Source organism: Microtus oregoni, unplaced genomic scaffold, assembly GCF_018167655.1.
Source record: "Microtus oregoni isolate MIOR12 unplaced genomic scaffold, Mior012 000012F_ref0000307, whole genome shotgun sequence".
Taxonomy (NCBI): domain Eukaryota; kingdom Metazoa; phylum Chordata; class Mammalia; order Rodentia; family Cricetidae; genus Microtus; species Microtus oregoni.
This window is the reverse complement of record NW_024543071.1, coordinates 52,352,865-52,367,736: the sequence shown is the minus strand read 5'-3', so window position 1 is coordinate 52,367,736 and position 14,872 is coordinate 52,352,865. Positions and strand designations below refer to the sequence as shown.

Below are 14,872 nucleotides of genomic sequence, written 5' to 3'. Positions count from 1 at the left end.
GCACGTGCCTGGGGACCGGGTCATGTCTGTACCTGCTCCAGACACTTGGCAGATTGGCAAGGCAGGCTAGCAGAGCCTGTGTGTGGGAGGCAGCTAGCAGCAGCACCATGTGCTGACGACCTCACAGCCATACTCCCCCTGGTTAGCAGTGAGTGTCAGAACCACCCCCAGAACCTCAGTTAAGCAAAGGGTTTAGTTTCCATGGAGACACAGCATCCTTTCTCCATAGCAACCTGGAATCACAAAACCAAAGTTAGGTTCAGGAATGAGTCATCTGTGACCAGTAGGGGGTGCTCTCCCTCAAGGCCGACCCTCTCGAAGGCAGGAACAGATGAGCAAGTGACCGCAGACTTCTTAAGGTGACCCAGGGGTGAGTCTTGGGCCTATGGGAACTTGGTCTGCCTTGCTTAACTCCTCCCTACCCTGCTTCAGTGTAAGGAGGCTTATGGGAAGCACTGTATGGAGGTGGTCCTCCCACAGCTGGGACCCTAATAATTGGTAGGAACATGGAGTCCCTGCCATTCAAGGCTGAGTCTGGAATAGAAGAGGTGGACACTGGCCACATGAAGTGGACATACAAGAGTTAACTGGCGGGGTGTGACAGGGCGAACCGCCTTCAGGAAGTGTTACTCACCGCCAGGAATGTGCACGCCTGTGCCTTGGGGGTTGGATTCTCTTCCTGAGTCCCAGGAGAAGCTGAAGGAGCTCCCAGCCATGGAAGACCCTGGGGAGACAGGAGCACACCCTCTGGGAGCTACCAGCCTGAACTTTGTTCCCAGGCACCAACAGAAAGAAAAGTTAGTGAAGTTGGGAGGGCAGCCGGTGCAGAGGGTAAGGGCAGTGGCAAGAGGGTCCGGCAAAGGCAGGATAAGTGGGAAGCCCAGAACGGGGAAGAGGCAGAGGCGTTCACCCCAGACCCCTGCTCAAGTCCGGGTGTCTGCCCCCAGGCCATCTCCAGACCCACTGTATGACACGCCCGACGCCAGCAGGGCACAGGCAGGGAGGTCCCAACAACCGGCACGCACTGTGAGCCTGCGGGAGCGGCTGCTGATCACCCGACCTGTGTGGTTACAGTTGCGGGCCAACGCGGCAGCTGCGCTGCACGTGCTGCGGACAGAACCTCCAGGGGTGAGTCTTTCCCCTTCCGCCAGGACTGGCCCGCCAAGCGGGGGAGAGGGAAAGAGAAAGCGCCTCAACATGAGCCTCCTAATCTTGTTCGCTTGCAGACCTTCCTGGTACGGAAATCTAACACTCGCCAGTGCCAGGCTCTGTGTGTGCGGCTGCCAGAAGCCAGCGGCCCCTCTTTTGTCTCCAGCCACTATATCCAAGAGAGCCCTGGCGGTGAGTGGGCTGGCCTGGCGGGAAGGGGCTGGAGACAGGCGGGGGAGGGAGGTCCCCAGAGAACAGCCTCATTCCCGATGTCTCTCAGGCGTCTCTTTGGAGGGTTCAGAGCTCACGTTCCAGGACCTGATCCAGCTCATCTGTGCATACTGCCATACCAGGTGAGTCTGCCTGTCAGGCACCTGGTGACCACAGGGCCTGCTCCCTAGTGCTGCCCACCTCCTGCACCTAAGCACCTCGCTCTCTTGACCGCTCCTTTTGCTGACCTTAGGGACATTCTTCTCCTCCCACTCCGGCTCCCCAGAGCCATTCATCAGGCAGCCACGCACAAGGAGTTGGAGGCCATCTCCCATCTAGGCATGGGTAAGGGTTCCCTGCAGCCCATTGTACAAATGAACACATAGAGGCCAAAGGGGGGAAGAAAGGGCAACCGGGCACCCTCTTGAGCAAGCTCTGAGGCTCCCCCCATTGGTTTCTGATTGCTAGAGTTCTGGAGTTCCTCCCTCAACATCAAGGTTCAGCAGAGGTCTTCCGAAGCCCCACCGATACCCAGGCTGAAAGCTCGCTCCCCTCAAGAGCTGGATCAGGGCACCGGTGCAGCCCTCTGCTTCTTCAACCCTCTCTTCCCAGGAGATCTGGGCCCCACCAAACGTGAGAAATTCAAGAGAAGTTTCAAAGTGCGTGTGTCCACAGAGACCTCCAGCCCTCTGTCCCCACCTGCTGTGCCGCCTCCCCCAGTCCCGGTGCTGCCAGGGACGTCTTCCAGCCAAACCGAAAGACTGCCTTCTCGACAGCTGCTGCAGAGGGAGAGCTCGGTGGGGTATCGCGTGCCAGGGAGTGCTTCCGGCCCTAGCCTTCCTCCCCTACCTTCGCTCCAGGAGGTGGACTGCTGCTCCCCCAGCAGCTCAGAGGAGGAGGGTTCTCCAGGGAGCCCTACAACCTCCCCACGCCTGGGCCGCCCAAGGCAGCGGCGGCCTCTGCTTCGGTCCATGAGTTCTGCTTTCTGCTCTCTGCTGGCACCGGAGAGGCAGGTGGGCCGGGCGGCCACAATGTTAATGCAAAACCGATACACAGCTGTGGGCCAGCTAGTGCAGGACCTACTGACTCAGGTTCGGGCTGGTCCTGAGCCTCGGGAATTGCAGGGCATCCGCCAGGCCCTAAGCCGGGCCCGGGCCATGCTGAGTGCAGAACTGGGTCCTGAGAAGCTGCTACCACCGGAGAGGCTGGGTAAGGTTCCCCAGCCCCAGCCTCCACAGGTTCAGCCCCTGGCTCTCCATCCTCCCTCTTCCATCTCCGTCCTTGCCTCGGTGCCTAATGACGCGCGGCTTTTTTCTCTGCACCCCGCTGCCCCTTTCTCGCTACTGCTACAGTGACTTCCATCCCCTCACCCCTCTCCCTACCTCCTGCTCTTCCGGGCCCCTTTCCCCTGACCTTGTCTACTCTCCTCTGCCAGAACTGGTCCTGGAGAAGTCCCTGCATCGCTCTGTTCTCAAGCCTCTTCGACCCATCCTCGCTGCCCGCCTGCGGCGCCGGCTTTCCACAGATGGTTCCCTTGGCCGCCTAGCTGAGGGCTTCCAGCTGGCCCGAACCCAGGGGCTTGGAGCCTTCGGGTCCCACCTACACCTCTCCTCCCCAGTGGAGACAGAACAGGTGCGCCAGAAACTGCTTCAGCTGCTCCGCACCTATTCACCCAGTGCCCAGATCAAGCGGCTCCTGCAGGCCTGCAAGTTGCTCTACACAGCCCTGAAAACCCAGGCGGGTATGCCCCTCACCACCTCCCCCTACTCAGCTCTTTCTGAGAAGAGACTGAGCCCCCTCTCTCAGGGAGAAGGTCCCAGGATCCCAGAACTGCAAACAGTGCACAGGGGTCCAATTCTCCGTCTCAGGAGCTCTAGAGAGGAGACTCTTCCCTGTGGTCCTATCTAGAGGTCTAGCAGGGGGAGAGGAGGGGTCGCTGTCTAGGAAGGGGATTGAACCCTAGCTCTTGGGTCTCTGAGGAGGCTGGAACTCCTTCCTTCTCCGTCTCCACAGGGGAGGATGCAGGCGCTGATGAGTTCCTGCCTCTGCTGAGCCTTGTCTTGGCCCAGTGCGACCTTCCTGACCTCCTGGTAGAAGCTGAGTACATGTCGGAGCTCCTGGAGCCTACCCTGCTCACCGGAGAGGGTGAGGGGGACGTCCCCTCACTTCCCGTCTGGGTGGAAACGGGGCTGCTTGTAGGTCCTGAGTAAGCCTGGAAGGGAAGGCAGGACGCCCTATCCCAGCCTAAGCTGCATTCTATGTACCCTGTGTCCTAGGTGGCTACTACCTGACCAGTCTCTCGGCCAGCCTGGCCTTGCTCAGTGGCCTGAGCCAGGCCCGCGCTCTCCCACTCAGCCCGGCACAGGAGCTCCAGCGCTCTTTGGCCCTCTGGGAACAGCGCCGCCTTCCGGCCACCCACAGCTTCCAGGTAAAGGGCCCTTCCACAAGTCGGCCCCAGACTGGCCTTGCTCAGAGGGACTCTTAACATCACCCAGCAGTTTCTTGAGCCCCGCATCAAGTTACAATAGAAATAGAGACTCAACTGAGTATCAGAGCAGCCCCTGTAGGAATGTGTTCCATGGGACAGGCTGTGAGCTCCTGGGCAGCCTCCTTGAATGGTCACAGAAACTCTGGAGTAGGGGCCATTGTTTTCCCCATTTTACAGAGAGTAGGTAGAAACTGACACGGAGGGTGACAGCTTCTTGGTCCCTAGTACCAGCCAAGGCTCTACCTTCCTTGTCCTCGGACTTCATTTATGCTTGGCCGGGATGCATCCCCTTTAACTTCAACCTTCTCAGTCTTGCTATGAATCCAGACTTTGTAGCCAGGCCCCAGATTTGTCCCAGCTCTATCACGTTTTTCCTGTGCCTTGGTTTCCTCATCTCTAAAATGGGCACCTGGGCTACACGAAGATTAGGTGCACTGGTGAACGCTGGAGGTAGTTCTAGGTAATTAGCCCAGGAAGAGTTAAGCAGAGAGTCTTGCATACAGTGGACTCCTCTTGGGCATCTTTTCAGGATTCTGAAGCTCCCTCTGGGCTGGCCTTGTACCTATATCACTAGCCCAAATACATTTCTCTCTGTCCCAGTGTCCCATCGGAGCTCACGAGGTTCCTGTCAGTTCATTTTACCACGAGTGTGCACCACCCCACCTTGTCCCTTCTGCTCTGGAGAATAGCTGAGGACTATTCTTGAATAGCATAGCTGAGGACTTATTCTTGTCTTCTGCACAGCACCTCCTCCGAGTAGCCTACCAGGACCCCAGTACAGGTTGTACCTCCAAGACCCTGGCTGTGCCCCCGGGGTCTTCGATTGCCACCCTGAGCCAACTCTGTGCCACCAAGTTCCGAGTGACTCACCCTGATGCATTCGGCCTCTTCCTCTACAAGGACCAGGGCTACCATCGCCTGCCCCCTGAAGCCCTGGCCCATAGGCTTCCTGCAACTGGCTACCTCGTCTACCGCCGGGCAGAGAGGCCTGAGACCCAGGGGGCTACAACAGAGAAGGCAAAGGCAACCAGTGGGAGGTCAGAGGCAGGAGCATGGGAAGAGGAGAAAGGGGGCCTGAACAGTGAACAGTCTGAGACAACTGTTGACCAAGGAGGCGAGGACCAGGTCCAAGGAGGCCATGGGCAACCAGAGGAGCCAAAGACAGAGGGAAGCCAGGCTGCAGAAGAGTAGCCAGAAAGAGCCAGGAGGGCTACCTGGGCCTCCAGAAGCTTCTCAATTTGCTCTTCCCAGCTGCCAAGCTTCCTTCACCACCCACACCCAGTTCTCTGTTGTGTCTGCCACCACCTCTAACTGATCTTTATGAGTCCATCTGCTGGGAACAGGAGGCTGACCACAAAGACTAGGGCAAAGTTAAGGGAGTTAGGAGACTCCAAAACCCTGTGTCCAAGGCCCCTAGCCTCGGCTTCTCCCTAGCCCACAGGAACAAATGTGTCTGGGAAGGGACAAATCCATCTAATAAGCAACTCCAGCACAGGGAGAAGGTGTTCCTGACTTCTTTGCCTCTCCCACTGTTCGTGGGCACAGGCAGGGTTGCTGGAGCTTCAAGACCCTGAACAGCTCCAATCTCTCCTAGTTCCAGGGGTCAGGGAAGTGACAGAATGATAGCAAAGGTCCCCAAACAAGTGGCTCTTCCCAGAGGCAGTGTCCTGGGCTGCAGAGAGGGGATATGAGTATTCAGGGCTCTGGAGTGACCCAGGCCCCCCGTGGATGGTTGATGGCTAAGACTGGGCAGAGGAAAGAGGAAAGGACAGGTGTTGGCAGCCGTGCTGTTCCTTAGAGCAGCTGCCCCCACCAGGCAGTCTAGAGATAGTTGTTGGCCTGGAGGTCGGTCACAAGAGAGAAAGCACCTATGTTCCAGCCTCTCTTTAAGATCAGAAACCTACTGAGGCACTTCAGTATTTCTGGGGAATTAGACCCTGGGAAGTAATGCCCACTAGCAGGGAAGTTTCCAGAACGAGAGAGGGGTTCCACAAACATTGTCTTTGTAATCCTCTTTTTGGGCCCTTACCAAAAAAAAAGCTTGACAATAAGGCACAGTATAGAGTTTGTGAGCCCCATGGCAGGTAATTCCCAAGATGTCCTAGCAAACCAGCCCTCAAGGCCAGGGCTGCAGGACCCAGAGGGAAGGCGGCAGCAAATCTGAGCAGAGGAAAATACCCACCAGCAGCCACAAGAGGGTGTAATACCCACCAGCAGCCACAAGAGGGTGTGCACTGCCTAAGAAGCTGCAGAGGGTGACACCCCCCCACCCCCACCCCCGCAGGGGGTGGGAGGGGTGGGGATAAAGAGAATTTAAGAGCCACAGAGCATAGGCGGTCACTGGCCTTATACTCTGACAGCTGTTGACAGCCTGGGAAATGCAGGGCAGAGGCCACTTGCTGTCAGAGATTCTTAGGAGAGAATTGTTTCCAGACAAATGAGGGCTGCAGTCAGTCTCAGAGGTGCTCCCTGGGCCTCTGAGCACAAGGACCACATGCTGTGGACCCTGACTTTCAGATCCACATTTAGCCAGTGTAGGACTCCAAACTAGGCCACCAATGTTCTTTCTTCCCCACTTCATGCCTCTCCCCAGCAGGGGAAAGTCCGACTGGTCTCTAACATCCTGGCTAGGGGGAAGATGGTCCCAGCTCCTTTAGCCTCTCTCCACCACCCAGAGGCACAGACAGGGTTGCTTGGGGCTTGAAGGCCCATATTGAACAATATGGCCCTTTGTTCCATGATGTCTTCCCTTCCCTAACGCTTTGTACAGGATGGAGCACCCCACTGGTGCTCAATAAATGTGTCCACCGACTGAAGCTTGACCACCAGCAGTGAGGGGCAGTGAGGGACTGGGGTGGGCTGGGTGGGTTGGGAAGGCTGTTTCTGGGAATGAGACACAGGATGTGTGGCGCTCAGTCCCAGGGGAAGGACCTGGAATGTCTGCAGAGGATGCTCTGAGAACCCCAGGGGCAAGATACGGAGCTGATCTCATGGGAACCAGGTCTCCAAAACCTCCACAGGCCCTGCCTTTTTGTGCTCAGTTCTAACTCTGGGCTCCTAGAATTTAATGTAGATCCAGCAATGGCTTCTTCACTTCCAGGGCCTGCCTGCTGTCTGGACTTTTTTAAAATCTGATTACCCACTGATCAAGGTCAAATCAGTACAAGCACAGGTTGGGATCAATGGAAGACACACCAGGCAGGGTTGGTGATAATATGCCTGTCTGAGGTGTCTCCACCTTATCTTCCTCTTCCTGATGTCTCCATTTTATAAACTATGAACCTGAGGCCTTCTTCAGGAAAGTGGCTTGTTACAGAACAGAAAACTCAACATACACCTTCCAGAGAGAAAGAATCATCTAATCATACTCTTCACAGACCAAGCCATGGGTGCACATCTGTAATCCCAGCACTTGGGAGGCTGAGACAGGATTCGGTTCAGGGTCATGGCTGTATAGTGGAAGCCAGCCTGGGTACATAGCAAGACCCCATCTCAAAAAAAAAGCCGGTGATGGTGGTGCATGACTTTAGTCCCAGCACTCAGGAGGCAGAGGCAGGCAGATCTCTGTGAGTTCGAGACCAGCCTGGTCTATGAGAGCTAGTTCCAGGACAGGCTCTAAAGCCACAGAGAAACCCTGTCTCGAAAAAACAAAACAAAACAAACAAAAAAAAGGAAGGGTGTGTGGGTTTCTGTGGTATAGAGAACAGTACCTGTTCTGTGATCTAGGGGGTAACTGGACCACTACATTCCAGGGAATGCCACCATTCTTGCCGTCTTCCTTGTCCTAAAAGGCAAGGCTCTGAGATATGCCTCATCCAGAGCCCACTGCTGCAGTGCAGGGACACCGGCTTGGGTGCCTTAAAGCAGACATGTCGCTTCCTTGCTTGGCGATGTTGCGTTCGTCATTTAAAGTCTGTGTGAATTTTATTGTCTGTCTTCCCCACTAGCACGCCAAAGTCATGCTGGCCTTCTTCCCAGCAGGCCTTCAAGGACCTAGAACAATGCCTGTGCCGGAACTGGCACTTGTAAAAATACATGCAGAATGATGCAGGATGCAGGAAGACTTCAGCAGAACCCGTCCTCTCTATGCCGCGGTGGCACACTCTCTGCCCCTTCTACCAAGGGCTGTGCATACCTCTTCAGCCCCACGGTAGGAGCTCCCCTCCCCAGGTGCTGCCAAAGGAAAGACTGTCCTGCTGGTGGTCTGGGACCACCAGGCTTCACTTGAAAGGGGGTCAGGGGCAGGGACCATCAGGCATCACTTGAAAGGGGGTCAGGGGTAGAGTGAGGAGATCCTGGCTGCCTGGTTCAGGCTCGAGGGCCCGGCTGGGCCAGAGCCTGGTCATCCAGACTCCCTCTGACCCACCCTCCACATCCTGCTGTGGCCTTATGAGCAGTTCACACCCACAGCTTAGAGCAGCACTCTCTGACCCACATTCCAGTGCTAAGTGAGACTGCTGTCCCGGTGGGTACTACAGGGCCAGGCACCCCCAAGGGTAACAGGCACACCTAACACCACCTTGACATATATGGGAGCTGTTGACACAGGCCTGTAATGACACAGACTTCCTGACACAGGCCTACTACCTATGCAAAAGTGCCAACAACACCCACGTCATCACTCAGTACAGCTACATCCATGCTCTGGAGACAGACTACAGCTTCTTCCTACTCCAAGTCCTGGAAATGAACCCCCCCCCCCCACACACACACATGATTTTATCTACTTCCTACTCCATCTAAGGCCTGGAGATGAACCCCCCTTCACACACACCACACACACACACCACACACACACACACACACACACACACACATGATTTTATCTACTTCCTACTCCATCTAAGTCCTGGAAATGAACCCCCACCCCCCCCACACACACATTTTTACACTTTGGAGCATATACAGGAGCTCCAATCTCAATCTCCTAATATCTGGCCTACTCCTGCCTCATTCCCCCACCCAGCCCCTTTGGGCCCCCTGAGGAGACTGAATTGCTGAGAAGACCCCTGCAAGGGTGTGGTGACCTCACGGGCTAGGCAAGAACTGAGGCAGGCAGGCTGGGCGGGGCAGCCTGAGCTCATCAGATTCCAGCCTGATTCACAGGAGGAACTGGAGGATGGGGACAGGCACTGGCCCAGGAGCTGGGGCTCTGGGAGCCTGAGTGCGCTTTGGATCCAAGTGTCATGGTGATGACCCTTCCTGAAGGGTGCCCCCTGGGTGAGACTTAGGCCCCTGAGCTGAGCCATGGGATGAGACAATCAGCCCGCCCTCCAGGCTGGGACACCCTCACCTCCCCCCCACCCCAAACCTTCCCTGGTCTTAGCAGCTGGATGTCTTTAGCTGGGGAGGTGACCTTCACAGTCCTTCTTGAATCCTCCAGGCTCAGGCTGGACTCTGAAGGTCGGGAAAGGCCAGACTTGTCTGGTCCCATTGCGTGGGGCTGATAGGGTTACAGACCCGTGCTGCCCTGCCAGGCAGAGCCTCTGCCAGGAAGTGAGAATGCGAATGCACGGACTGCCCCAGTGCCTGGGATGTTTTCTTGCTGAGATGGAACCCTTTGCTCCTGCCTGCCATCTCCAGAACTTGTGTTCCCAACTGAGGGATGCTTACAAGAGGTGGGGGGGACCAAGCTGCCCAGATCCAGCTGCGGGGTGACAGGAAAGAAGATGGGGGCAGGGTGAGGGTACAGGAAGTGACTTTCTTGGAACTCTGCACCAAAATAGCCCGTTCCATCCCTACTTTGGGTCTGGTGTCCCACGGGGGAGGTGTGTGTCACCAAGGAGACCCTCGCTGGGGAGGAGCATGAACTGACCTCAGTCTGGCTTTTGCTTGCCAGCCCCCATCCACCCCCACCGCAGCCTGGGCTCCACTTTGAAGTCTCAACGTAAATATCATGTCTGCTCTGGTTCTCCTTCCTGGCCTGGTCACAGACCCCAGGCCTGGCTTCCACCCCAACCAGCTCCTGGGACACAGCACAGGGAGAGAGGAGGGAGGCTAGACCACCCGGGGCTGGTTTCAAGACAGAGACACTGCTATACAAATGGGGAGAGATGAGAGGCACAGAGCAGAGACACAAAGGGAAGCCGAAAGCAAAGAGACAGACCCCAGGCTGACAGGGGCAGTTCTTTGGGCGGGAGATCCCTGAAGAAATGGAGACCCCAGACACAAAGGAAAACGAGGGCTTAGGCAGGAGAGACAGACAGAAGCAGGGATCCTGGGGGACAGTGAGAGGCCAGGAAGAAAAGCAGCTGGACAAAGAAGGGACAGTAAGAGCCCCCGGAGCAAGGCCAGAGGAGGGGTGCTGCCGAGACCAGAGAGACTGGGACTAGGGTAGCTGGGGAAGGATGCGGCACAAAGAAACTAGTCCCTGAGTCAGTGGGACCAATCATCCTTGTCTACCCAGGCCTGGGGTGGGGGGGGGGGGAAGAGCCTAGCCGTTGGGAATGAAATTAGAAAAGTACTCAACAGGCTAGCGGTGGTGGTGCAGACCTTCAATCCCAGCACTTGGGAGGCAGAGACAGCAGATCTCTGAATTTGAGGCCAGCCTGGTCTACAGAGCTAATTCCAGGACAGCTAGGGCTGTTACACAGAGAAACCCTGTCTTAGGAAAAAAAAAAGGGGGGGGGGTTTGCCTGTACAACACAGGCAGGGCAGGGCTGTCCTCTCTAACCAAGACACAGGTTCCAGGATTCCTTTCCTTGAGGGCAGATGTGGCCAGATGTTCAGGTCAGGCATCTGCTAGGAGAGAGAACTGGGCTCCGGGCTGGATCCAGACTGCATATTCCAAGGCGCCATTTGCTTCCTTCTCAGCTGTGGGCCCAGGTGTGGACTTGCTAGGACACCCAGCTGTGCACATGTTTAGCCATGCCAAGGCTGTGCAAATACATGTGTGTGCACATGCCCGTGCACGCAAGCACATTATCCTGTAACCACAGGCACTCAAACTCTTCATTGACAAAGGCCCCCTCCACTGTCGGCTACCCCCAGCTGTCAGAATTCTTTGGCCTCAGGGCTGCTGAGGAGGGCCAACACCCCTTCTTCCCAGTTTGAGTTCTCCAAACCTCTGTCTCCCACCCATCCTGTCCCCACCAGCAGCATGACCCCCTCCCTGCAGGGCTTTCTTGCCAGAAGCACAGAGGGCGTGGCCCCAACAGTGGGGAGGGGAGGAGGTCACAAATGTACCCTTCCCTCCTCTGCGACTGCCCAGGGTAATCCTCTCCCACCCACCCACCTTGGCTCCCACCCAAGACTGGGTGCCTCCCACCCTCTCTCAGCCCTTCCTCCCGACGGCCTCAGAGCTGGGGTGGTTTAAGAAGAGTTTAGACAGGGACTGAGGTGGGGGTGGGGACAGAAGAGAGAGAAGGGAAAGAGGTGATTTGTACACAAAGCAATGTGCTGGCTCAGCGGGCTAGCATGCCAAGGCTCTTCAGGATGCCTGCCGGGGGAGGGGGGAACCCCCCAATCTCATCCAATCCCCCCACCCAGCTGTTCCATGGGGCCCCTCTCTGGGCCAGCCATTCTTTAGGCCGCCTTCCTCCTTTCCTTCTGGGCCACACATTGCATCCCATGTCCCTTCTGCTTTTCCCGGACAGGTTTTCCTGAAAATGCGGGCTTCTGTTTCCATGCCTGTCTTCTCCAGAGCATCTCCCATGTGGACCTCTGTCAGCAGGAAGACCTGGCCTTCTGGCTCCCACTGTGAGCAGAACTGGAGATGGTACACCCAGCCACTCAGTTCAGACAGGAGGGAACACTGGCCTCGGGGCCCCAGCAGAGAACACAGTTGTGTGTGGGGACTCCTCCCATTTGTTTCTCACAGTGGTAACCCAAGCTGTCCCCGTCTTGGACTGCCGTCCTGCAGGGACGTGGAGACCATTCTCAGCACGCCACTCATGAAGGTGGCCGGCAGTGACAACGCAGGCAGCCTTCTTTATATCCTGCATATGTCCTTTGCTTATATCCTGCATCTACCCAAGCATCTAAACATTTTATAAACCAGGTGGTGAAAGCCTGTAATCCCAGCACGCGGTGGTGAAGGCAGGGAGATATGAAATTCAAGGTCGTCCTTAGCTACATGATAAGTTTGAGGCTAGCCTGGTATATGTGAGACTTTATCTAAAAAAAAAATTTCCATATATACATCTACCTGCCTATCCATCTTTCCACTTACAATACATACATACATACGTACATACATTGGTCTAGCCATCCATCCATCCACCCAACAACCCTTCCTCCCTCCTGACCATGAATATTCATACAGCTGTGTGTGTATGTGTCAATCCATGTACCTATCATCTGTGTATCCAACCATGTCCACAGCCATGAGCATGTCTAGCCATCATCTGCCTTGGTATCTGTCCATCCTCCCATGCATCTACCCATCCTTCCCCTATGCATCCATTCACATATCCACCCACCCAAGCTTTAATCGTTCGTCACATCAGCATCTTCTCTGCACTGTGGGTGAAACAATATGAATCATACTCAACCAGAACATCAGAAAACTTGAGCCAGCTGGCTCTCTAGCTCCTGATCACCAGATCCTTGGTGCTATACTCATGGTGTTGCCCATTCGAACTATGAAGGAAAGTTCTTGGGCAACTTTCACCCCACTTCTCCCAACCTGGAAGAGGGCTGGGCACCCAAGTATGTCTCTCTAACTCTTATTTTGATCCACAAAACCTTTAGGTTTGTTGAAGCCAGAGGTGTGCCCTCATCCACTTCTCAGCCCCTTATCCTGCCTTGGCTTCCCTCCATGTAGAAGAAGGCCTAGCTAGTACATCTGGAAGTTGGCCTTTGACCCTCTTCCTTCTACTTCCTTTGTCTGCTCCCCCAATCCTTCACTCCACTGAAACTGGGGTCCTGACCTCTGATCTGACCCACCCACTTGCCAGACATCCTAGAGCCTCTTCTTGGACGCCCAGCACTGGCCATTGCCCGAAGCATGACTGGGCTCACCACACCCTTGGACTGAGCTCAGAACCGCCCCCAAGGAACCTCCAGAGGCTGCCTCCCCCAGCCCGGCCCGCCCTGTAGCCCAGCTCTCCAGCCAGATCCCTTCCCTTTCCCAGATGATTGCAACAGTCTCCTAACCGGTCCCTGGCCTTGGGTTCCCTCCACCCACCATCCACCAACCACGGAGTTCCCTCGCCATGACTCTGTTCCCATGGCATCCACAGTGGAGCTCCAGCCTCTTAGGGGCAGCTTCGAAGCCTCCCAAGCCAGGCCTCTCCTCCTTGCCTGATGTTCTCTCTCTGCTCCCCATCATTCCCCTCTCCAGGCCAGGCAAGGAAGTTCTTTGCATCCTCCAAACCCATCTGAGCTCTGGCTCCAGAGCTAGCCTTCGGCCCAGGCCATCTTCCTGGCGTACTACCTCCCAGCCTCTGCTCAGAAGATAGCACAGGTGCTGCTGCTGGAAGACAAGTAGAGTGGGAATCAGGAGCTCCGGGTTCCAGGCTGAGCCCTGCCACTAACTTCCTGTAAGACTCTCAAAGCCTCAGTTTCCCCATCTACAAAAAGACAAGCACACCACCAGGAGAGTCCTGCTTCAAAAGGGTAGCTAGCAAGTGTAAATGCCGAGAACAAGCAGGCTTTGGATCCAGGCACATCCCAGCTTCCCAGTGGCATCTTCAGGAGCCAGGTTCTTCCCTGCTCTGTGTTCATTCAGCAAGCCCCTACCACCGCAACCTTTTAGTTTATTTATTTATTTTAAGACAGGGTTTCTTTTATTTTCTTTCTTCCTTCTTTCCTTCCTTTCTTTCTTCCTTTTTCTGAGGCATGGTTTCGTTGTGTATCCCTGGCTGTCCTGGAACTCTCTCTGTAGATCAGGCTGCCTCTGCTGGGATTAAAGGCGTGCACCACCACCTGGCTTCACCTCGAATTTCCACTCTCGGTTTCCACCTCCCAAGCGATTGCAGCCATGTGCCACCAACCCGAGTAACATATTCTTACTAAGCAAAGTCTCTGGGCCTGGAACTTTCCAGGCTCTGCGGCACAGTAGGGAACATGATGAGCCTGCTACCATGAAGCTCACAGTCTCCCAGGGCAGAGGTTCTCCACTAGACACGTGACATTTGGCAATATCTGCAGATTCGTTTGTGTTGTCCTAACTGGAAGGATGCCAAAGTCAGGCACAGAACAAACCACTCATAACTACTATCTAGTCCTGAGTATCCATAATACCAGCCACAGGTGAGGGATTCTGGCTGGATTCAGGTCCTAAGAGACTTAACAAAGAATGTACAAGGACAGAGAGTAATCAGTGAGGGGTGGGAGATAGGGGGAGTGGGAGAGGGGAGAGTTGTGTGGGGGTGTGGTCAGGAACTCTGCTGACTCAGCTGAGACTTCGTGAAAGGTAGAGCATTTGGATGCTGCAGGAAAGAGAGCGAGAGAATTACAAGGCTCTAGATAGGAGATGAGCAGTGGCTGGGACGGATGGGAAGGGAAAGGGGTACTGTGAAGTGCTCACACTGTTGATGCAGTTTTTGAAAATGATGTTAACGGGAAGTGCTGAGTTCCTGGACAAGGGGTGTGGGAGAAAGAGGAGTGAAGGATGAGCTCAAGGTTTGGCTCCTGCACCAATGGAAGGATGGACTCTGCTCTCCTGAGAAGGGGAGCGACCCTGTATGCTTTCAACGCAAGGCTTCCAAGTCATAAAGCAAATGCTGTATAGACGGTGGTTCTCACAGACTGGCTGCGTCCACAGCGCCAACCTGGGCACTCTGAGGTGGTTAGTGAAAGCGGCTTTGCTCCCCTCTGGCGTCTAGATTTGCTCAGACTACTGAACATTTGTCTTGTGCTCTGAAGTTGACAGATAGGGAGTGCTGTGACCCAATGGTCCGGCTGGGCTGCAAGATGTGGACACATTTATCCCCCTATGTAATGCGAAAACTGGAAGCCAGGCATGGTGGCCCACACCTGTAACCCCGATACTGCTGCACAATAAGACCTGGACTCAACAAAAGGGAAGAGGGGGAAGGAAAGGAAAGGAAGAGAAGAGAAAGGAAAGTGAAATAAGCAAAG

At 55.4% G+C, this 14,872-nt stretch overlaps 1 protein-coding gene across 1 annotated transcript; it reads left to right on the top strand.

Moving 5' to 3' along the window:
- The first annotated feature begins 393 nt into the window (after positions 1-393).
- On the top strand, positions 394-6,663 carry Rin1 (Ras and Rab interactor 1). The gene is made up of 10 exons (XM_041662121.1): positions 394-797; positions 948-1,128; positions 1,227-1,341; positions 1,430-1,502; positions 1,613-1,704; positions 1,828-2,568; positions 2,795-3,100; positions 3,373-3,504; positions 3,636-3,787; positions 4,592-6,663. The coding sequence occupies exons 1-10, from the start codon at positions 643-645 to the stop codon at positions 5,036-5,038; spliced, it is 2,394 nt and encodes a 797-aa protein (XP_041518055.1). The 5' UTR covers positions 394-642; the 3' UTR covers positions 5,039-6,663.
- The last annotated feature ends 8,209 nt before the right edge of the window (positions 6,664-14,872 follow it).

Bases quoted from the DNA above. Each gene is read 5' to 3' on its own strand.
- Rin1 (XM_041662121.1), top strand. From the start codon at position 643: ATGTGCACGCCTGTGCCTTGGGGGTTGGATTCTCTTCCTGAGTCCCAG. The intron at 798-947 runs GTTAGTGAAGTT...GTCTGCCCCCAG, and splicing joins AGGCACCAACAGAAAGAAAA to GCCATCTCCAGACCCACTGT. The intron at 2,569-2,794 runs GTAAGGTTCCCC...CTCCTCTGCCAG, and splicing joins GCTACCACCGGAGAGGCTGG to AACTGGTCCTGGAGAAGTCC.